Source organism: Pelodiscus sinensis, chromosome 15 (assembly GCF_052426305.1).
Source record: "Pelodiscus sinensis isolate ZL-2025 chromosome 15, ASM5242630v1, whole genome shotgun sequence".
Lineage (NCBI taxonomy): Eukaryota > Metazoa > Chordata > Testudines > Trionychidae > Pelodiscus > Pelodiscus sinensis.
Window position 1 is genome coordinate 4,643,347 of NC_143066.1, and position 22,759 is coordinate 4,666,105.

General features: G+C 60.1%; 1 protein-coding gene across 3 annotated transcripts; it reads left to right on the forward strand.

The window, feature by feature from the left end:
- The first annotated feature begins 79 nt into the window (after positions 1-79).
- On the forward strand, positions 80-21,544 carry ANKS3 (ankyrin repeat and sterile alpha motif domain containing 3). Of its 3 annotated transcripts, none has more exons than XM_075899072.2 (17): positions 80-174; positions 3,190-3,365; positions 3,757-3,955; positions 4,180-4,301; positions 7,391-7,472; positions 9,660-9,795; positions 10,018-10,176; positions 11,683-11,808; positions 12,370-12,485; positions 14,263-14,436; positions 14,913-15,037; positions 15,265-15,406; positions 15,889-16,061; positions 17,144-17,256; positions 18,647-18,730; positions 19,706-19,800; positions 20,015-21,544. In XM_075899072.2, the coding sequence occupies exons 2-16, from the start codon at positions 3,196-3,198 to the stop codon at positions 19,786-19,788; spliced, it is 2,004 nt and encodes a 667-aa protein (XP_075755187.2). In that variant the 5' UTR covers positions 80-174; positions 3,190-3,195; the 3' UTR covers positions 19,789-19,800; positions 20,015-21,544. The 3 variants fall into 3 exon arrangements, with proteins under 3 accessions (XP_075755187.2, XP_089638335.1, XP_075755184.2); XM_089782209.1 differs by lacking the exon at positions 80-174 and adding an exon at positions 772-3,042 and having other exon boundaries at positions 17,144-17,229; XM_075899069.2 differs by lacking the exon at positions 80-174 and adding an exon at positions 776-3,042.
- The last annotated feature ends 1,215 nt before the right edge of the window (positions 21,545-22,759 follow it).

Here is a 22,759-nt window from a genome sequence, read left to right on the forward strand (position 1 = left end):
GTGGAACGCTCATCCTCCATTGGCTGCTTAGCAGGCACGGGGGCGGGTCCCACAAGCTGCCGCGAGGTAGCCCGGGGTTTGTAGTTTCGCGCCGATTGGTCGCAGGGCTGGCGGAGCCGCGCTCCCAGCGTCCTCAGCGCGCGGGGCTTCCGGGAGCGAGCGGCGCGGTGCGAGGTGCGCGGGGCCGGGCCGAGGGGGTCCCGGGCCGCGACTCTCGCCCGGGAGCGCTGGGGTCGGGCCCCGCGGGGGCTGCCTGCAGCCGCCTGGCGTCCGGGGGGGGGCAGCTGCTGCCTTGCTGCGTGCGCGCGCCCGGCGGGGGGGACACGGGCTGGGAAGGGGACAAGGACGGGCGCGCGCAGCGGGAGGGGATACCCAGCGGGAGGTGACCCCACGTGTGGGGGAGGGCTGGGCCACGATGCCCCGGGGGGTGCGGCCGCAGGGCTGCGCAGCAAAGGAGACTGATCCATGGTGGGGCAGGGGTGCCCACAAAGCCCTGGTGATGCTTTCCGGGATTTGTTGGTCTAACCCAGTGGTCCCCAACCATTTGAGGGCGCCAGGGGCCTGGCCCCCCTCCAAGGGCCGCGGGGGCCGGGGCCCCCTCCAAGGGCCGCGGGGGCCGGGGCCCCCTCCAAGGGCCACGTTCCCGGGGCTGGCGCTCCACGCATGCGCCACGTGCCCAGAGCGCGGGCGGCCTATCCACGGTGCTCCCGGGGCCAGTGCTCACCGTGCGCCATGCGCCCGGCTCCGGCACTGTGCATGCGCCATGTGCCTGGGGCCAGGCCAGCCCAGGCCTGAGCACTTGGCGGGCGCACACAAATGCCCCCGCGGGTGCCATGGCACCCGCAGCCGCCGTGTTGGGGACCACTGGTCTAACTGTTATGTGGGACCCAGCGCAAGACTTCCGTTCCAGATGAGCTATTTAGAGTTGTTCATGGACACTGCCAGGTTCAGCAGCATGTGCCTTGGGTGCCTAACGGGACAGATAATTACATTAGGCTCTTCTGGGTGGATCCTGTTGAATAGCCAGATGTCCCGTGCAGGATTTATTGATGGACTGAATACATAGGCATCCTTAGAACTCCACTGTGAGGTAGGATGGTGCCATTCATCTCCATTTGATTGCTGGAGAAATGAGTCACAAATAGACTTTAGTGATTTGACCAAGGTCGCACAGGACGTCAGAGGTGGAGCAGGAAGTTGAACCTGGGTCTCCTGTAATCCAGGCTTGTGCTCCGCACAAGTGGCCCGTTCTTCCTCCTTACAAACCGATGTGTTTACAGACTCAGGAGCGAAGAAGTCTGTGCTGCCCATCATAGCAATTACAACACTGAGTAGTCCCACTGTCTTCAATGAGACACTTGTGGGGGTGTTGTTTACTTGTAATGCAGCAATCCTAACCTCCTCCTCCTCTCCCCTCTTGTCCTTCCATTTAGCTAACTCTCCTCCCAACAAGGTTTGGGTATGGGCATGCCATTTATTGCCATCGCGTGCGTGAGATCCCTTTCCCCTGAACTTTGGCTTGCTTGTAAGCTCTCCAGGGCCGTCTGCTTCTCTGTACACCTCAGGGCCCTGGCATTTGGTCACTAGACACTACTGTATTGACCATGACGACAGCACAGAAGCAAGGCTGAGAGAGGAGCTGCTGGGGGCTAATTTAGCTACAACTAATCAGAAAGGAGATCTTGGAGTTATTGAGGCTAGTTCTCTGAAAACCTCCACGCAGTGTACAGCGGCAGTTAAAAAAGTAAATAGGATGGTAGGAATTATTAAAAAAGGGATAGAAAATAAGACGAAGAATATCTTGCTGTCCTTATATAAAACTATAGTACACCCACATCTTGAATCCTGCGTACAGATGTGGTCTCACCTCAAAAAAGATATTTTGGCATTAGAAAAGGTTCAGAAAAGAACAACTAAAATGATTAGGGGTTTGGAACAGGTCCCATATGAGGAGAAGCTATAGAGACTGGGACTTCTCAGTTTAGAAAAGAGGAAACTGAGGGGGGATATGATAGAGATATATAAAATCATGAGTGGTGTGGAGAGGTTGAATAAAGAAAAGTTATTATTAGTTCCCATAATAGAAGAACTAGAGCACACCAAATGAAATTAATGGGAAGCAGGTTTAAAACTAATAAAAGAAAGTTCTTCACACGGCACACAATCAACCTGTGGAACTCCTTGCCAGAGGAGGCTGTGAAGGCTAGGATTATAACAGAGTTTAAAAAAGAGCTAGATAAATTCATGGTCCATAAAAGGCTATTAGCCAGGGGTAAGGAATGGTTACCCTGGTCTCTGTTTGTCAGAGGCTGGAGAAGGATGGCAGGAGACAAATTGCTTGATCATTGTCTTCGGTGCACCCCTTCTGGGGCACCTGGTACTGGCTACTGTCAGCAGACAGGATACTGCACTACATGGACCTTTGGTCTGACCCAGTATGGCCATTCTTATGTTTGGGAAGCTGGGGCAAAGGGAAGGCAGTAGGAAGGTAGAAATGAGATGTAGGCAGAGGTATAACTGTGGAGGACTTTGACCGTTCTCATCATTGTTCCCCTCAGGGCTCATCATTTAATGTGCTTGTGCATTGCATAGCACAGAGAGAGCCCCTTGGTTGAGACTTTGTGGCAGTAGAGTCCTGATTGAATTTCATCCTGTCTACCTCAGACTCCTTCTCCAGTTTGTCCAGATCAGTTTGAATTCTAACCCTATCCTCCAAAGCACTCGCAGCCCCTCCTAGCTTGGTATCTTCTGCAAACATTATCAGCGTTCTCTCTCTCTCGTTCTCTCAATCATTGGTGAAGCTACTGAACAAAATTGGACGCAGAACTGATCCAAACTACGGCTGCTGATAACCTTAGAATCAGTTTAAATGATGACTTCTAGCATTGCTTGCTGCTTTTTTTGGGGGGGGGGTACGTGCGGAGGGTAATGTGGACAGGATCTAGACAGAACAGCAGTAAAAGGCTATCATTGGAGGATCTGCAGCAATCACTTGCTGTTTCACAGGACAACTTTGTTGACCAAGGGAGGCCAGAGGAATGGGTATGTTTACAGGGAAGATTTCAGCAGGAGGAAGCTCTGAGAAGAGCCCTCCTTCCAAGCTGAGGACGTCTCCCCACCAGAGTCAGGTGGCCCCACCCTGGTCCCTGAAATTGCACCTGAAGGTTCTGTTTCGCTTTGGCTCTACAGGTCGTGATGTCCGAGCTCAGTGATGAAGCCAGCGAATCGGAGCTGCTGAACCGCAGCCTGTCCATGTGGCATGGGGCAGGCCCGATGATCTGTCGAGAAGAGCTGGATGTTCCCCTGGACCTACACACAGCGTCCTCCATTGGCCAATACGAGGTGGTGCAGGAGTGTATTCACCGGTAAGGAGCGGGCGGAGCAGGCTAGCACAGCTTTGTTCTTACTTGCCCTTATTTTTAAATCACCGCAGGATAGAGTCAGTTTACACTGGATCAAGGACCTATGGCATGTGAACTTCAGTGGTACTCGGTCATTTGTTCAGTGTAAAGTGACTTATGGGCCATGTCTGGGACAGGGAAATTCACCCCCAAATTCCCGGTGATTCTACTGGAGTTAGAACAGATGGGAGCCACGGTGTAGACAAGGCTTTTAACCCTCTATATATTTGAACTGCAATGATGATAAAGGAGATTTTGGCGACAGGAGTCTGTGTTGCGGCGCTGACCCGCTTTAGGACTGGTCCTGCTGATTTCTTTTCGCTCGCTTTTTTCTTTCTTTCTTTTTTTTTTAAAGTGGGGAGATGGATTTAAACAAGAGAAACTCTGGTGGCTGGACCCCGCTGATGTACGCCTCCTACATCGGGCATGATACCATCGTGCACCTGCTGCTGGAGGCAGGGGTGAACGTGAACGTCCCCACACCGGAAGGGCAGACCCCGCTCATGCTGGCCTCCAGTTGCGGCAATGAGAGCGTTGCCTACTTCCTGCTCCAGGTGGGTGTTCGGGAGCGGTGAGGAACAGCTGCTCTGGTACACGTGCAATGCCGGAGGAGCGGAATCCTCCAGCAGTTGTGACGGAGCACGGTCCGCTCCAGGCACAGCTGCAAGTTCCGCTTCCTGACGGGGATTCCGACTTTCTCAGAATCACAGCTCGGAGGGCAGTGGCTCCCAGACCCCGTGAGATGCTGCAGTAAAGACCCTTCTCTGTTCTCTTGAAGCAAGGCGCAGAGCTGGAGATGAAGGACGTTCACGGCTGGACTGCCCTCTTCCACTGCACCAGTGCTGGACACCAGCAGATGGTCAAATTCTTGCTGGACAATGGGGCGAACGCCAACTGCAAGTAAGAGAAGAATACCCGGTGTTTCTTTTCCTGCCTCAAGGATTTCCACCTGATTTCAAATGCAAAAGAAGCATGTTAGCATGTGAACGTGCTTGACTGCTACAGAGCATAATGGAAGAAAACATACTCCATCCCTCCCCTTTAGAAAAGAGAAGACTGAGGGGGGATATGATAGAGGTCTATAAAATCATGAGTGGTGTGGAGAGGGCCGATAAAGAAAAGTTATTTATTAGTTCCCATAATAGAAGAACTAGAGGACACCAAATGAAATTAAGGGGGAGCAGGTTTAAAACTAATAAGCGAAGTTCTTCTTCACACAGCGTGTAGTCAACCTGTGGAACTCCTTGCCAGAGGAGGCTGTGAATGCTAGGACTAGTTTAAAGAGAAGCTAGATAATTTCATGGAGGTTAGGTCCATAAAAGGCTATTAGCCAGGGGATAAAATGGTGTCCTTGGCCTCTGTTTGCCAGAGGCTGGAGAGGGATGGCAGGAGACAAATCGCTTGATCATTGTCTTCGGTCCACCCTCTCTGGGGCACCTGGTGCTGGCCACTGTCGGTAGACAGGCTACTGGGCTAGATGGACCTTTGGTCTGACCCAGTACGGCCGTTCTTATGTTCTTATGTCCCTTTTCCCTGCCAGCTTACAGAGATGAGCTGTAACCCACTCTCCGTTTAATGTCGTGAGCACAGTGCTGTGTAAACTGAGGAGTAGGGATGTTAGACAGCGTAACATTGAATAGTTGGGTAACTGCATCAAATTTTTGCAATTACACGACTATTCAATAGTCCCAGGGGGCAGGGCTGGCAGCCTGTGCACTCCTGGCCCCACTCCCAGGGAGATTGCTGCCAACCCACGCTGCTGCCTATGATAGAGGCAGCAGTGTGGGTTGGCAGCAGCTCCTGTCCATGCAGGATCCAAGCTCCCTGCAGACAGAGGCTGCTCCGTGGGATGCTGGTGCAGCCTCTATGCACAGCAAGCCCGGATCCCGCACAGACAGAGGCTGCTTTGCGGCAGCCTTCTCTGCTCCCATCCCCGTACTGCTGCCTCTCCCCCTAGTATCGGCTCTGCCTAACACTGTCTCCTGCCTGCCCCCCTCCCGCAGCCTCTGTAGGTCCATGGAGCCAGCATGTGAGGGAGCTGGTTTAAAAGTGGTCTCTCGGTGCGTATTGGCTCCTGCCTGCCCTCCTCACCCTCCATGCTGCTGCCTCTTTGTCAGAGGCAGCAGTGCGGGGATGGGGGGAGGGCCCATCCGGTGCTTGTGGGGAGCCAACTTCGGCTCCTGCTCCCTCCCCGCTGCCTGTGATACAGAGGCAGCCAGAGCGGGGGAATGTGTATAGTCGACAGGATTAATTGATAAGCCCAGGCTTATCAGTTAATCGTGTAGCTGTCCACACAATAACATTCCTTCTGAAGAGTGGAGTTAGCCCACAGTGCCACACTGAAACTAGAGGTCTTAAAAAGCAGTTAATTAGATAACCATGTAACAGCTGAAAATCTCAGCTGTTACACTGCAGGCTGGGTTGTATAAAGCTTATACTGTAGCGCCTGCAGCGTAGCCGGCTGGTCCCAGTCCGGAGTCGGCTGCGCTGTGGGCTCTGCATTATAAGCTTCATGCTGCAGAGCCAACAGCTCAGGGCCGCAGCTGCCTCCCCAGGAGCCGGTGTGTGCCAGAAGCCGGCTCCCAGTGAGTACCGGCTCCTGCCTGCTGGCCTCACTTCCGGGGCCCAGAGACTCTATGCAACCAATAAGCCTGCGCTCATGGGTTATCGTTAGCCATTTAAACGGTTCTGCTATTACATCCCCTATTTAAACCACCTCGGGAATGAGGTTCAGTTTTGGCTGAGCTCTGTGAAAGCCAAAGAGCGTTACAACTTGCTCCTGCCCTCGACTGCCCTTTGCTGCTGACCCTGATCAGTCGGTCGTTGCTCATGCACAGTCGCTGTCCGTGTGCACCGCAGTGCCTGTACTTCTGAGAGCTTCCTGCTACTGCACGCTCATCAAACAGCCTAGTACGTGCTGGTCGTGTTGCTGCTATTTTCTTACATCCAGTAATATTGATTTCCAAAACTGAAAGCCCCAGAGACGTATCTGGTGTCAGTCAGGTGTTTGAAGTCACTGGGGCCACTCCAGCTTATACACACTGAGGATCTAGCTTTAAAAGTGCACTGGCAATCTTAATCCTTGACGCGAATAGCTGACTCTTCCCATAATTACAGTAGCTTTGCAGGACCCACAGAGGTGAAATCTTCCTGGTCAGAACCCCGTTTCCTGTATTTTTCCATGGGAAGAAATCTGTCTGTTATGTAAATGCACATTTCAAAGGTCTGAATGTTTGTCACAAATACGTATGTTCTTGAATTTTTGACCTATTTGCAACACCATCAATGGCTAGATTGCATGATGCCAGGGGAAAATAATCCTTCCAGGCCCTTGTATAACATAGCACCAGCGGTCTGGTGACTTCGAGCGGCATGCGGGCTGGGACATTAGTATTCAATTGAACATCAACTCATCTTCTTTGAAGTTCCGAATAATTCTTTTGCGTGCCAAGGGTCAAAGTGTATCCCAGGTAAACAAACGTATTTATGTAAATGCAGCCGAAGCAGAGAATGCGGTGTGCCAGGCAAACAGGGCTGTCGTCTAGGAGGTGATCCTGCATGGACTGGAATTGCCTTTCCTGCTTACTGCCTTGCAAAAGAGTCACGGGGCTTGCCCCTGTTTCAGTTGGAAGGGCCCAGATCAGTCATGCAATCAGGTTGGTCTTCCTCCTGCCTGGAGTAATGGTAGTAAAATGGCATTTTAATGGCTGTGCTGCCTTGAGCAATACATGGCTTCATAAGCTAAGTGCCCTTTTTTTTTATTTATGTATTTAATGAATTCAGTTTAATTGGATGCTGGGTAAAGGGGCCAGTTTGACAAGCCTGGAAGCTTCTGTCTTCCCTGAAGCCAGGGTGTGGGTTCTGCTTCAGCCTCAGGGAATGAGACCTCCCCTTTGGTTCTCTTGCTCTGTGTGACCCGCAACCTGTATTCCATCTTTACTTCCCCCTGGGCTGACTCCGCCTGCATGGGCTTTTTCTCTCCTACTCAGGGAGCCTGTGTACGGCTATACGCCTCTGATGGAAGCGGCTGCTTCTGGCCATGAGATAATTGTCCAGTATCTTCTCAATCATGTAAGTATCTGCCCCGTTCTAAATCAGTCCAGACCTGCAGTCCGGAGAACACAGGTTGTGAGAGCACAGGCCTTCTAAAGGGTTGTATTTCCAGCTTTCCTCTGGTGGCCGGCTGCTGCCTCCTTGAGTCGTTTTCGGGGGTTACATGCCTATAAATCTGTTTTAGTAAAATGGAGCGATCCAAATGTAAAATAACCTCTCTCGGCGCAGCGTGCATCTCCCCAACAGCCCTTCCCTGTCTCCAGCATAGTCTCTGGTCTTTCCTTATTTCCAATGGGATGAAATGCTCCTTTTTTCTCTCCTTTCTCGTACCCGGGCTGTCGCTAAAGAAACCAAACATGCCTTTCAAACCCTGTATCCGATTTCTGAGTCACTAGGTCCCTTGGGGCACAACCCAGTCAAACACCAGCCTGGTTCCAGGGTGGAATTTCCTCCTCTCTTTTCCAGCAGGGGGTCTCGTAGGTTGTTCTGTCCTTGCGGTAGGTGTTGCACTGGACTTGCCCAACAGATGTAGCCGGGATCCTGTCGTCAGCAGTGTAGGGTTCTTTCTGGACTCTGGGCTGCTGTAGGAGTCTTACCTGGCTGCAGCAACAACCCGAAGTCCTGACACACCTTGGACTAACAGATTGGGTATCGGCATTCCTGGGCTGGAGCCCGCTTTGTCAGACGCAGCGGTGTAGCCACAGATGCAGCTTCGTGCTGTTGCCGTACTTACGGGGGAAAAAGCTCCAAAAAGAGACTCGAGCTGGAATGTGCAGAGCTGGAATTCACATGCGGACTTGATGCGCTCCGAATGGCTCTGAATACATGGAGCCCTGCATGGGTACAAAATGTGTATCTGCGCTTGTATCAGCAACGAGCAGCAGATATCCGCAGACACAGAGACCGCTGCGGCTGTAGAAGTGGGTAGCCGTGGATTTTCAGGGCTCTATGAAATGACTGGGAGAGGCTAGCTTGCTGCTAAAAGTAATTCCCCTCCTTCTGGTTTTCTTACCTCCCACGGTTGGGACAGGGCCATATTCACCCTGATTGAATTTGCCTCGTTAGCCCTGGTCCTCTGTGTGATAATGTCACACTCCCCACCTTCGCAAGTGTCTATATCCCTGCCAAACTGTACCTTTCACTTCACGCGTCTGATGAGTGGGCTCTAGCCCACAAGAGCTGATGCCCAAATAAATCGGTTAGTCTTTAAGATGCCCCAGGACTCCTCGGTTTTGCTGGAACAGACTAACACAGCTCCCCCTCTGAGACTTAACTAGCTGTAGCTTTTTAGATAAAGTCTTTTTTGCCTGATGTTGGAGTCCTGGCCCAGGGGATTCTGACTGACGCTATGTACGCTCATACTGTACCTTGCTGTGCCTAAGGAGAAGCACGTCAACTTTGTCAGGAGCTTCCGTTCTTCCAAAGTGCCGCCGTGTCCTAGCACTGTGCTGATATGCTGGTCCCCCAGAGACTGTCAGGTCAATTTCAAGGCCTCTGTGTCCTTCCTCATGCCCTGCCCTAGAACTGACCCAGGGTAATAACAATCTTCCCTCCTCCACGGAGTTTCCATCCAAGGATGGGGCTGGGATGGAACATGGGCCATTCTTAACGGGGCTAATTAGTGTTCAGTGCTGGCTAACGAGAGCAGCCCCCAATCTCACTGCATTGAGACCGGAGTGTACCGCACGTTTCTACGATTTAGCCTTCCTGCTGCTCCCACACCAACCAGCAGTGAAGAGGAGCTCTCTAAAAACAGAGTGGTTTTGCTAGTGGTTTAGCCTTTGTGGCCCGGACAGAGCATGGTGTTCGGATCTCCTGGTGGCGGGCCAGATATTGAACTAGCGCGTGCTTACAGGTGTGTTGAGTTTCTCGTGGCATCTTCCACCTTCATGCTAACGTCTGACTATCCGATCGTCTTGGGTTCTGACTGCAGTGAACCCCGGATAGCGACTTTATTCTGAAGGATGAAGCACTGAAAAATAATTGGCAGCAAATCGAGCAAGATTCTGGTGGGTGGTGCAGAAAAGTGAAATCCTGGGCTGACAGCACAGAGGGGCGTCGCGGGGAAGCGTTCGTTTCCTGGTGGCTTAAAAGGGCAGACGAGGGGGTCCCGGTGGAATATGCAACTCCGTTGGTTCCCTTGAATGCTGTGCGTGGTGTCCGCTCAGAACAGCCACGCCAGCAGCATGCACTGCCGTCCCACAGGGCGTGAGGGTGGATGTCAGAGAGAACACTGGAGCCACGGCACGGACGCTGGCCATGACATATGGCCACATGAAGATTGTGGGGCTGATAGACCTCCATGCAGCTCCAGTGCCCAAGGTCTTCTGCAGGGGCCCGGGTAAGTGAGACGCCTCCTTGCAGGGAAGGTGCTTGGGGAAGAGGCTGCTGCTGTGTTACGGTGCGGTGGTTGAGTGGAAGTGGTGCTTGGGTCGTCTGCTCAAAAGCCCTCTCCTTTGAGCAGCTGTGGTTCCGGGCTGGGAGCCCTTGCTGGTGTGAGGGGGCCAGGCAAGGGCAGGCGCTGGAGTTACTATGCAGCTAACGGTCTGTGTTTGGACCACAGGAAAATACGAAGATCTGAGCTCCTCGGATGAGTCGTGCTCCACCCCCCAGAGACAGAGACCTGCCCGAAAGACCAAGGGCCCCAGTATCCACGAAGGGCCCCAGGCGCTGGCGAAGATAACAGCCGTCGGAATTGCAGGGAAGAAGCCATCTCACTGTGGTGAGCCTGGGTCAGGGAATCCTAGTCGAGAGGTTCCTACACAGTCTGCTCCTGGGGCCATTGTGCGCCCAAATCCCTGCTGCCCTCGGGGCGTGCTGGGAACCCCTCTAGCCAGGAGTGGCCTGAGGCCGGCTGCGGCAGCTGGCGCCCCAGGCAGAAGGCACGATTGGCGCCCCCGCCTGCACGGCCGGCAGTAGCCGTGATGTCATCATCGGGCGCCCCGGCCAGCAGCGCCCTAGGCAGCTGCCTAATTTGCCTACCCTCACGGGCCACCCCTGCTCCGGCCCCCTCCCGCTGGCAGTCTCTTCTGTGCGCCAGCTGGGCTCTGCTGGGTCCAGCCAGCAGTACTGCAGCCCGTGGCGGGGGAGGAAATTCTGCAAGCACATAGTTAATTCTGCCCAATTCTGCATTGCGCAGTGGTGCAGAATTCCCACTGGAGCAGGGAACGACAGTGCTGCTTTGCTGTTACTCCGGCACCAGCACTTCCCTGCTCCTTTAGATTGGGCCTTCCTGCATGGCTCCGACGGCTGCCAGCACTGAGCAAACACCGGTGATTCAAGGGGCTGAAGGCCAGCTCTCAAAACCGTCCCCAGCTCGGCCGAGAAGGGGATAACTGTCCTTCCGCATCCTCTCAGTCTCTGCTTGCTGTCTGGCTCTTGAGAGTGGCCCTTCTTCCCTTCCCCAGGCAGACTCAGGAGCCGGAGCCACCAGCAGGGGTGGGGTGGGGGTGATTCACAACAGGCTAAAGACCAGGGATGCTTTAACGAATCGCCCAACTTTGGGCCCGGGTGAGCTGCATCCTCCAGAGCGCCAGGCGTGCGTCCTGTTCCAGGAACTGGCGCGGCCAGCCACGGGGTCCCGGGAAACGCTGGCTGGGTTTAAACGTTAGCCCTTCCGTGAAGCTGAGACGAGCTGTGCCCGGTGCGGCTGCGTGGTACAGCACAGAGATGGTCCATGGCTCTAGCCAGCTACCCGCTTGTCTTTGATGGCCAAGAATATCGATTTGTATGGAAGGAAACAATACCGACCCGCTCATTGCCTTGAGCTTGAACGACTATTTTACTGTCCAGGCTAGTGAGGAAATACACTAGTGTCGTACTTCCCATTGACACAGCTACCAGGGGTGACTACGTGGAAACGCTCAAGCCACCAGCTGCAGAGCGTCCCGGGAGGCTGACCCAGAAACTCCGGGAAGGGAGGGAACACTCCCAGCTCAGTACTCCAGAGGGGCATCTGCTGAAAGTCTGGTTCCATGCAACAGTCTTTGATCCAGTCGTTGTCTACAGCCGGATCTGTGACCAGCATTGACCTGGCGCGCAAAGGGAGCTGTTAGGCGTCCATGTTCCTGGCAATGTTGTTCGCCGTCCAAAAGGGGCCACAAGCTGGTTCTTTTAAAATGTGATTTCTTCCCCAATTGCTTTCCGAGGCCTGGATGCTTGCTGGCAACTGCTGCTCCCCAGGCTGCAGCCTGCCTGGTAACTCGCCCTCTCCTCCCTTTGCACACAGAGCCGGTCCCTCCCCGGGGCTATGTGACGTTCAGCGACGATGGCAGCTTTGAAGGGGAGGATCTCCGGTTCCGGGACGTCACCTCGCCAATCAACGAGCAAGACGTGGAGAGCAGCAGCGGCCGGGGTAGGGGCTGGTCTCTGAGGAGGGTTTTGCTTGCACTGTGCGTGGCCTGGGGTTGAGAACCACCTCGGAGCCTGCACGTGGCCTCTTTCCTCTCCCCCGAGGTCTGAAGTGCTCTTAGGGAGGCATCTTGCCTGAGATGCTGGCAAGAAAGGGGGCTCCCTGCCAGGGCACAGGCAGTCTGTGTTGGAGTGGCATCAGTGCTGTCCTGCCATGCCAGAGAAGAGTGACGGGCCATGAGCCAAGGAGGAGAGTGGGGGAGAATGAGTGCCGTCCACCCCCACGGCCGTTGGGAGACACCTGGGGACGAGAGCATGGCCTTCGCCAGTAACCCCACACCCTAAAACATACCCGTGTTACCCATCCCTGCAGGTAGGGTGGTAAATGGCTCTGGATCTGCAGTGGTGTATTCCCCCTGGCCTTGGTGGGGGATGGACGCCAGACCCGAGACTCTTCACTCATTCCGTGGGCAACCTGCTCGTCTGAGCAGCTGCTGCGTGCAGATGCGGGCTGGGCGTCGGGGAGAACCAGGGGCTCACTGTTTGCCTTTCTGGCCCCCTCCAGAAGAGACTGCGTTCTTCACCAACAACTTGGCCACCATCAGGAGCAGCAGCAGCAGCAGCGAGTGTCTGCCCAAAGCCCTGGGGGTCAGCAGCGAGGGCTCCCTGGAAAGCAACGAGGTGAGGCTTTGTCTCCGTCACCAGGGCTGGTGGAGCACGGGAACTCGCAGATACTCCGGCTGCGTGCCGTGGCGTTCCCTCTGCCGAGAGCCTGGAGGGTCGTGGGGAGAAGGCAACAGTAACGCCCCTTTCAGTGGGTGGGGCAGTGGGCCTCACTCAGGGCATGCAGCCCCTCGAGGTGCTTGCCTGGGTGCACAGCAGGCTCCGGCAGTGCAGTCAGTAGGAACAAACGTCCTACGGACCGTGCCTTGTTGGGACGCGCGCGAGGTTCAGCGTTCTAGCCCAGCTGGTTTGTAATCGCATGGTAGCAATGAGAAAGCGGACGGCTCTCAGTAGCAGCGTGCCGTGACGTGTATTTTTACCTCTGATTTTGGGAGGAAGTCGAGCGAGGTGGCTCGTGAGACTCCAGAGAGGGGCCCAGTGGTCTGGATAGGCAGGGAGACACCGAGTCGGCTCATTTGCCCTTGGGGGGGTGGCAGGTTGTCCTGTTTGACGTTGATCTGGCTCTCTGAGCACCCTCCCTGCCGACTGGGTTCCCAAGGGGCGGCCCAGTAACTCCCATCCCAGCACTTGCCCCTGGCCGGGTATCCTGTGGCTGTTCCCGTTCGCTGCCCTCGCCACCAGAGCACGTGGCTGCTTTCGGCGCTTTCTTGGAGCCACTTACGGCCGACGGGCAGGGCAGAGAATGCAAGCGGGAAATTGTGGTTGTAAGGTTAGCCCTGGGTAGGGTTGGCTAGCCCAGGGCAGTATGAACAGCTGCCTTGCACTCTGCAGCCTCCCGAGGGGCCGGTGGCCTGGCCTGACGCCCTTCCTGCGCTGGGCTGTAGCTGGGGACGCCTGTTCCCGTCCTCGGGGGCACTAACGTTCACCGTTCTCGCCCCGCTCCCAGAGCTCTTGCGCGGCCCAGCCCTCGCCCTGGCTCTAGAAGGGAACCCTCCCACGGCCGCCAATTGGTAGCTGGCGAAGGACTTTGCCCAGATGACTGGATCCGGTGCCGTGGATTTGTGGGAGCAGGATGGCGCCACAGGGTGGAGGAAGGGGGAGTGCGGCCTTCGAATGCGTTGGTTACGCGCCCCGCTGAGTAGGCCGGGGTCCGGTTTTGGTGTAGCTGTGTGCTGGGTGGGCATGAGATCCCTGGGCTCCTCTCACAGGAATAACCCCGCCCGTCCGTCTGCTAGTCTCTGGGCTTGAGCGAACGCACCCCCGTGCCCCGGGCTAGCCCCAAAGCGCGGCCTCGCGCTCTCAGTGCAGGTTCTGGAGCTCCCTGCGGAGAACGCTGCCTGGTCTCAGCCTGGCCGTGGGGCTCTCTCCGATGAGGAAGCGGTGCTGCCCCTCCTCCCCCCAGCCCCAGCTTCTGACCCTGTGCCGCTCAGCCTCCTGCTCTTAGAACGCAGGGGCTGCTTTCTCAGTGAGACTCCGCCCGCGCGTCGCCGTGGCTGTGCCGGAGCGTGCCTGGTCGCTGCAGGCCCCGGCTCCGCGGGCTTTCCTCCCCGCCGTGAGCTCAGCCGTTGGCGTGGGGTAGCCCTGAGGAGCCGGGGTAGTGACCTGGGCCCCGCTGGGCTAGTTGTGTCCAAACACAGGACAGAGACTGGCTCTGCCCCGAGGAGCTTACGTTGCTCAGTCTCCGCCCCCCACGTCCCCGGGCCACCGCCCCAGTCAGGAGCCAGCGTGGCTAAGGCAGAGGCTTCTGTGCCCAGCCAGGCCTTGCAATGGGCTTCCCCCCGTTCCACACCCGTGCAGCCCTGTGCCGTTGAACAGCGCTCTCCCGTCTCCCCAGGACTCTGACCCGACCCAGAAGTGCTCCAGCCGGAAACCGGCGAAAAGCTACGGGAAGCTCAAGGCCCGGCACGGCGGCGAGAGCCCGTGGGCCCCCAGCCCTGGCAAAGCGGGGGTGTCTAGTCAGCCCAGCGCGCTCCCCCCCCTAGAGGCCACCCCCTACGTGGGACCCCAGGTAAGAGCGCCAAGGACGGAAGCTGTGATGGGCTGAGGCCCTGGGAGCTCCCCAGAGCAGAGTCCGGCCCTGGACCACAGCCCAGAGGAGGAAGCAATGTCCCCCCGCCCGCGTGGGCTTAGCTGCCGACCTGCACTGCTCACGCTCGCCCGCTGAAAACACCCGCAGCCCCCTGCGCATCCAGCCAGGCTCCTCCCACTCTCCCTCGGCAGGACCCCGCCAGGCCAGGCGCTGTGCAGACACACAACACGACCGGCCCCACCCTAGGAGCGCAGCGTCCCGAGGGTTTGATCCTGCCTGACCCGCTGGCAGTGATGGGCTGGGAAGGCGAAGGAAGAGCCAGGCCCTGCTGTGGCGTGTGGCCCAGGGCAGGAATGGGAGAAGCGGGGGTCCGTGATGGGCGGTGGCCGTTAGCCTGTCCCTCAAGGCTCGGTGCGGCGTGTGGGTACCAAGGCCTTTGCTCTGGCTGGCCACAGGACCTGGCAGCCTTCCTGGCGCAGATCGGGTGTCTGAAGTACCTCCCGGTGTTTGAGGAGCAGGACATCGACCTCCGCATCTTCCTCACCCTCACAGAGAGCGACCTGAAGGAAATCGGCATCACGTGAGTCTCCGGCGTAGCCCCTTTCCCGTGGGTGCCTGCGAAGGGGTCGGAGCTCAGCCCTCTCTTCCAGCCACTCCCCGCCCCCGTGCTGCCCGCTGGTGGGCCGTCCGCCCCTCCCAGATCGTCCAGAGCACCTTGCGCCTGGTCTGAGCGCGCTGGTCCTCCAGCCCCGCCCACTCCGGCCCCCAGTGCAGCCGTGCGGTAACCACCGGCTGCTGTCTCTCCAGCCTCTTTGGGCCGAAGCGCAAGATGACCTCGGCCATAGCTCGATGGCACAGCAACGCCAGGCCTCCCAGCGACGCCCTGGAGCTGGCCTACGCCGATCGGCTCGAGGCGGAAATGCAGGAACTGGCCATTCAGCTCCACAAGGTAAGGAGCCGGCTCTAGGCCCAGTCCCCCGTTTCCTTGGCCCCTCCTGGGGTGGGGGAGCTGAGGGAGTTGGCAAGGGATGCAGAGGGGCACGTTGCTGGTTCTGCTGCCCTCTAGCCCTTGGTCTCTCCGTGCTGCTGAGACGTGGGTGGCTGGAGTCCAACCCCGCTGGCGGGGAGGCTGGGCTGGGGAGATCTGCCGTCCTGCTGCTCACACAGAACATGGGGAACTCGTGCGGAATAGTTCTCTGTCCGCAGGGCAAACCCCCTCCTGCGTGGAGAGCAAGGGAGTGCCTGGGATCAGAGCTGGCCTGTGTGGGAGCCTTTCCTAGCTCCCTTCCCGCCTGCATCGGGGCCGCTGATGGGTTTGGTTGGTGCGTTCGGAGCCACCCGGACCGTTTGAACAGGTGGCCGCGTGTGAGCAGTCGGGTCCGAGCTGCCAGCACGCCCCTCTCAGACCCGCCTCTCGCTCTCCCCGCTCAGAGGTGCGAGGAGGTGGAAGTGCTGAAGAGCCAGGTGTCCCAGGAGCAGGAGCTGCGGGCCGTGGTCGAGAGCTGCTTGATGGAGCGGGACGTGGCTTGGACCAAGGTCCAGATCCAGCTGCAGGAGGCCCAGGCCGTCACTGGCGGTGCGGGGGTCCTGCTAGAGCAGATGCAGTAAGTGACTCCGGCGGAAGCCGAGAACAGGCCGCCCCGGCAGACCCCACGGTGTCCGGGGAATGGCGGTGGTGCCCTTCTGGTGTGACTGTAGGCAGCTCCCTGCAGCATCTGGCCCGGTTCTAATTCTCCCCCAAGGAGCATGTTCTGGAGAGAAGCCTGCTTCCCAAAGGAGCCTGAGTTTCCAGAGCCGCAGTTGTGAATGCTCAGCCCCAGCCAGAGCCAAATGCTAAGTGATTTGCCCATGGCTATTTAGAGAATCAGTGGCAGAGCTGGGAAGAAAACCTAGGAGTCCTCTCACCAGTAACCCTGTAGTGATTCTCCCTGGCCAGAGCACTTGTGCATCAGGGCGATGCTGCTCGGCAGCTGTGGTCAGGCTGAAATTCGCACTAGGGATGTTAACTAGCGGTAGTCGGAATTTCCATCTACTCCACGACTAGTCGCTAGGCCCTTCCGCATTCCGTCTTTGAAATGTGCGAGAGCCCCAGCGCGGGCTCCTGTGCACTTCAAAGCTGGAGCGCCCGGGGCCAGTGGGGAGTCCCGCTGACTCCGCTCCATGCGGGCGCTTCTGCTCAGGGACTCGTGGCACGGAGGTGGGGTCAGCTCTGTGCGGCGCTGCTGCTTCTACATTCTGGGGGGAGCCTGGAATCAGCTGGGGACTCCCCAGTTGATCCCGGGCTCAGTGCGGCGCTGCCCCTTTGAAATGCCACTGGGGTTTGAGTACCCCCCCCCCCAATCCCCCATGCTACCTCTGTCTGATAGATGCAGTGGGGGGGGCGGGGAAGGAGCAACTAGTCGACTATCCTGTTGACTATCTGACTAGTCCTTTGCACCCTAATTCGCACCCACGGCTGCGATCCTCTCCTGAGGCTGCGGCACTCACGGATTCCTCGACTTTCCACAAGCTCCGTGACTTCCGCGGCTGCTGTCTCCAGGGCAGGCTGCTCGGGCGCCCCACGGCCAGCTGCTGCCGGAGCCCTGAGCCGGGGGTTCCCTCGGCAGCCCAGGCAGGCGTTGCAGGGTGAAGGAGGAGCTCAGCTGTCACTGCTGCCTGACTAATGGGGGTTTGGTCTCGTTGGCAGAGCCTGTCAGGCAGAGCTCTCCTCCCGGCTGGCCCACGGGCCTGTGGCGGGCGGGGCACCGGAGACCAAGGCGTGGCTGGGAGCTGGTGAGTGCCGAGGGCCCGAGGGAGAAGGTAAGAGCTGGGTGCCGCTGGGGCTGGGCGGGCCGGGCTGCGGGGAGACAAGGCAGCGCGCAGGCAGATGGAGGAGTGAATGAGAGCACCCGGGGAAAAGCCTGTTTTAATAAGAGGCAGAGGGGAAACTAGCGAGGCATCAGAAATGGCAGAGCTGCTCGGCAGAGCCTCGAAAACTGTCACTAAACGAGCAAGAGACCCAGGGCCCAAGGCCTTTGTGGGACTCAGGCACCAACACACCTAAGTTACCTTTGAAAATGGCATTTAGGTTCCTAACTCCCTTAGGGACTTTTGACACTGGTTGCCCCAGCCATGTGCAGGGGCTGGGGCCCTCGCAGATACCCCGCTGCCCGGAGAGCTGGGGGTTACACTGACCTGTATGGAGCAGGCAGCCTGCCGCAGACCTGTCACAGGCAAGCCGCCGCTGCCCGGAGAGCTGGGGGTTACACTGACCTGTATGGAGCAGGCAGCCCGCCGCAGGCCTGTCACAGGCAAGCCTCCGCTGCCCGGAGAGCTGGGGGTTACATTGACCTGTATGGAGCAGGCAGCCCGCCGCAGGCCTGTCACAGGCAAGCCGCCGCTGCCCGGAGAGCTGGGGGTTACATTGACCTGTATGGAGCAGGCAGCCCGCCGCAGGCCTGTCACAGGCAAGCCGCCGCTGCCCGGAGAGCTGGGGGTTACATTGACCTGTATGGAGCAGGCAGCCCGCCGCAGGCCTGTCACAGGCAAGCCGCCGCTGCCCGGAGAGCTGGGGGTTACATTGACCTGTATGGAGCAGGCAGCCCGCCGCAGGCCTGTCACAGGCAAGCCGCCGCTGCCCGGAGAGCTGGGGGTTACACTGACCTGTATGGAGCAGGCAGCCCGCCGCAGGCCTGTCACAGGCAAGCCGCCGCTGCCCGGAGAGCTGGGGGTTACACTGACCTGTATGGAGCAGGCAGCCCGCCGCAGGCCCGTCACAGGCAAGCCGCCGCTGCCCGGAGAGCTGGGGGTTACATTGACCTGTATGGAGCAGGCAGCCCGCCGCAGGCCTGTCACAGGCAAGCCGCCGCTGCCCGGAGAGCTGGGGCGCTCGCACACACACACAAGGTCCATTTCTCACCTTCCCCGGACCCTGGTCGTTCCTGTCCCGCTCGGTGTCCTGGAGTCGCCTCTCACCCGACCCGCCGAGCGTCTCGGGCGCCGGGCCATGGAGCTTAACGCCTTGGGCTTGAAGAGCCCTTGTGCCAGGCACGCGCGGCCCCTCGTGGCAGAGTTAGCAGCCCAGGGAGCTTGCTGCTCGTCCCACGTCTGCGCTGCGGTGACTCGCTCCATACGAGAGCGCGGCAAATCGAGGTGCTGTGGCCGGGGGGGGGCCCTGGTTGGTGAGAATCTCTCTGGCTTGCCCCCCCAGGTCTAGCAGGAGGGCCGGATTCCTTCAAGTCCCTGAGCCTGCCTGAGCTGTCGGCTTTCCTGGAGGAGCGTGCGGGAGACATGGGTACGGCGGAGAGGCTCTCGGCAGGGGCCGCGGCACAGGGCCCATCCCCAACGCCCTCTGAAAGAACCGGGCACTTGGTTTCTCAGGCGGAGCGAGGGCAGAGATCCCTGCCCCGTGCCCAGCATGATGGGTCTTGCCCTCTGTGGGCCCCTAATTCGCCCCGCCCCGTGGGGAATGAATTTTGTTACGTGCACCGGTGTGTAGGCGATGTGTCGCCCTGCACCTCCATGTCGGTGTGCTTAACAAAATTTGTGTGGCAAGAGTGAAGCTGAGGGGTTCGGCGTGTGGGGGGCTCAGGCCTGGGGCAGAGGGCTGAGTGCTAGGGTGCAGGGGCCCTGGGTGGGGGTGCAGGCTGTGAGGAGAGGCTGGGGATGAGGGGCTCGGCTGAAAAGCTGGGGTGGGGGAGAGGGCTCCAGCTGAGGGTGTGGGGTGGGGGGTGCTCCGAGGCCCGTGAAGGAGAAACGGCCCCTCCTCCCGCCGTGCTCTCCTCGCAGCAGCACCTGTGCTGGTGAGGAGAGGTCCGGCAGGGCTGGGTTCGGGCTGTCTCAGCCGTGACTGCATAGCTTGCAGGGAACTTAGCTTACTGTGGCTCCCCCCACTACATCTGCCATGGGTCTTGTGTGGGGCTTGAACCCCCGGCCGTCTGCCCAGCTGTAGTAGTGAGCCCCGCTGACCCCGTAGCAGCAGGGTTCTTACTCCCCCGGTCTCCCGTGCACCTCGGGGCGGGGGGTGGCTCAGGTCGAATGAGGGGCAGAGCCGCCTTTCTCCGCGCCGCACCAGAAACCGGGGGGGGGGGGCCAGCCTGGCGAGTCCTTGCTCTCGTCGTACCCCCGCCCGGCTAACCTGCCCGGGGGTTGCCTTTGCGTGTCTCCAGACTGGGGGAAGCTGGGCCCAGCGGCAGGTGGGCGGGGGAGCTCCTGGCTGATCCACTCCCCGGCCCTGGGGCGGGGCTGACGGGTCTGCGTGTGCCCGTAGGGAAGGCCCTGCGCTCGGTGACTCAGAACCTGCAGCGGCTGCAGGCCCCGGAGCGAGACAAGCGGAGCTGGCCAGAGCCCTAACGCAGCAGGACGGTGAGTGGGGAGGGAAACGCTGACCCAGGTCCCTGCCCGGGAAAGCAGGGGCTGGCTGGCGGCCACGGGCGCCCTTCGAGCTCCCTGCCCCGGAGCGCTGCCCACGCGCCTGGCCCCGAGCGCCCGGCGTGGCTCTGAGGGCAGCTCCGTGGGGGCCCTGCTGCATCTCGGGGGCCGGGCCCGCGCCGATTCTGAGCGGCTCCTCCCCCGGCAGAGATTCGACGTCGGGTGACGGTTCCACCCGGAAGCTGAGTGCCTGGAGAACGCGCGTCAGAGCTGGCCCGCCAGCGCGCCGCCTTGCGGGGGACCCCAGGAGGCCGGCGGGCGCCCGGAGAAGGGCTGGGCCGCCTGGTGGCCGCGGAGGAAGAGGAGTTCCGTGGGCCTGGCTGATCTCCAGGTCCCGTCACAGGTTGCTGTCCCTGCCCGAGGGTTAGCGCCCGGAGCTGGCGCATGGCGGAGACTCTGCCGCGGTTCCAAGGCTGCCCCTTGTCTGTAGCAGCCACGTGCCCCTGGCCAGCGGGGCAGTGCAGCCGGCGGGGGCGCAGAGCCCCGTGCTTTGGAAATGGGGGTGGGGGAGAGCTGGGCCCGCCCTCGGTGGGGCTCTCGCCTCCTGGCAGCCTGCAGCTGGCCAGCCCTGCCCCCTTGGGAGCTGGTGAGGAGCTCACTGGAGCCTCCTGCCTGGCCTGGTGGCAGCCTCTGGTCGGCCCTGGGCACAGGCCCCGTCAGAGCTGACTTGGCAGCTCGCCCTGCTCCTACCTCCCGTCCGTGCTCGGGGGCTGCTGCAGGGCAGCCGGGGGAGGGGGGCACCTGGGGAAACCCCAGGTGGGAGGGGCAGGCGCTGCAGGGTGGCAGCACAAGAATGAAATGGTGAGTGGGGCTCTCCAGGGGGCTGAGTGAAAGCCCCCCCCCCCCAGCCTGGAAACGCTGCAGCCTCGGACCTTGGCCGATGCGTGTGGGGAAGCAGCTGGCGGCAGGCCCCTGCCCCTTGGTGCCAGCGTGGGATTGGGCAGCGAGCAGGGGAGCCCCAGTCGCAGAGGCTGCTGCAGGAGCCTGCCTGGGTCGGGCTTTGGCCCCCCGGAGCGCTGCTGCAGCCGCTGGAGATGGCGTGGGCCCCGGCCGCTCTGAGCAGGGCTGGTGCTGGGGCCCGGGTGTGCTCACGCCCAGCGTTCGCACTGTGGGGGCAGCGGGGGCAGCCCCGGGCCCAAGGCCAGGCCCCTGTGAGCGGGGACTGGAGAGCTGGCCTGCCCTGCTCCGCGCCGGGGAAGTGGAAAAAAGCCGAGTTCGATTTTGACGGCAGCTCCCACCGTGCAGCATCCCTTGTGACTCCATCCTTGGGGCCAGGGTCTCCCTGCTGCCCCGTGCCAGAGAGCCAGGGCTGGGCCAGGGGCTCGTGTCTCAGCAGCGAGGAGCGGGGCTGGATCTGCCCGGCTCGGGCTGCTGCGTCGCTCCCCAGCCTGCTCGGCTGTGCCGTTTGCTGTGTCCTGTTCGCTCTGACCCACGGGTCCAGCGCTAACGTGCACTGGCCTGGGGCAGAAAGCGGAGACGGGGCTCAGTGTGCGCAGCTGAGCGGTGAGTGGGGCCGGGGTGAAGAGTTGTTGCAGCGGGGAGGGCTTGGCGCACTGTACCCGCCCCTGGGCCCCCTCGCGCCTGGGCAGGGACTCGAGCGCAGGGAGAGGTGGTCAACAGTGGAATCGTGGGGCATGCGGCTTGGCTGAAAAAATAAACCTTTATTTCCATGTGAGAAGACGCTGTGCAGAAGGGTCCCATGCGCCCGCCCCGGGCTCCGGCCCAGCATCTCCACCCGCGAACAGCGAGGGCGACTCCTGGCCCCGCCCCCGAGCACTGCATGGCTGGGGCGCTTAGACGCTGCTTCCGCAACAGGTCCCATTGGCAACTCGCCAGGAGCCCGAGGGGGTCCCCCCTGGGTCTAATTGCATCGTCAGATGGGGCAGCCTGCCCCCTCCTGGGAGCCAGGGTGGGTGCCAGGGGCTGGAGCCGTGTGCTCCCTGCTGCACTGGCGGCTGCCCCTGCCGGGGTCGCTCCTGCCCTTCGGGGCGAGGCTCAGAGCCTGACTCGGGCGGGACGCTGCTCTGTCCACCCGGAGGTTCGGAAAGGTCCGTGCTTGAGCTGCCTGGGCGCTGGCACGTGGGCAGCAGAGGGCACCCCAGGCGGGCGATTTACAACTGGGCTCGGGGCTGTGGAAATGGGGCTCCAGCTGCGCCCAGCCGAGGGCTCTGCAGTGACCCAGGAGAAAGGCTGTACTGGCCCCAGGGCACTGCCTGGCACCCCAGGATCCTCCTCGCCCGCCAGTGCCAGGGCCTGCCAGCAAGGCCGCAGAGCCAGGGCTGGACGGTGGAGGCTGCACGGGGGGGCTCACAGCTGGTCAGTTGGCTGCAGGCTGTTGCTGAGCAGCTCTCTCTGGATGCGGGGCTGGAGAGGCGCGTGGCAGGCCGGGCTACGCCAGGCGGCTGTGGGCACTGGAGCTGGAACCAGGCGTGTGCAAGCCGGCTCCGGGCTCTCCTGCCGGAGTTGGCGGGTTGGCCACAGGGAGCAGCCTTTGCTCCCCACGGGTCAGTTGCTGCAGCCGAGGCCGAGGGGGTAGGCGGGGGGACTTTGGCTGACGGCGCGGGAGCAGGTCTGCTCAGGCCTAGCCCCGAGGGGTAAGGGTTGTCATGACCAATGCAGCCTGCCCTCAGCACTCCCCTCAGCTTACCAGGCCGTGTGAGGGGGGCCTGCCCCTACACGCTCCTGGGCCCCTGCCTGCCCTGACACGGGGCTTGGGGCCAGCAGCCGCAGGCGAGGGCCGGACTCCCACGTGGACCTCTCCAGACTCAGCTCTCCACCGGCGAGGCAGGCGCCAGGGCCACAGCGCTGGGGTCCGGTCAGACCCTTCCTTTGGGCCGGCTCAGCGGAGCAGGCGTGGGGCAGGGCGCTGGGAGGGGGGCGGCTGCTGACAGAT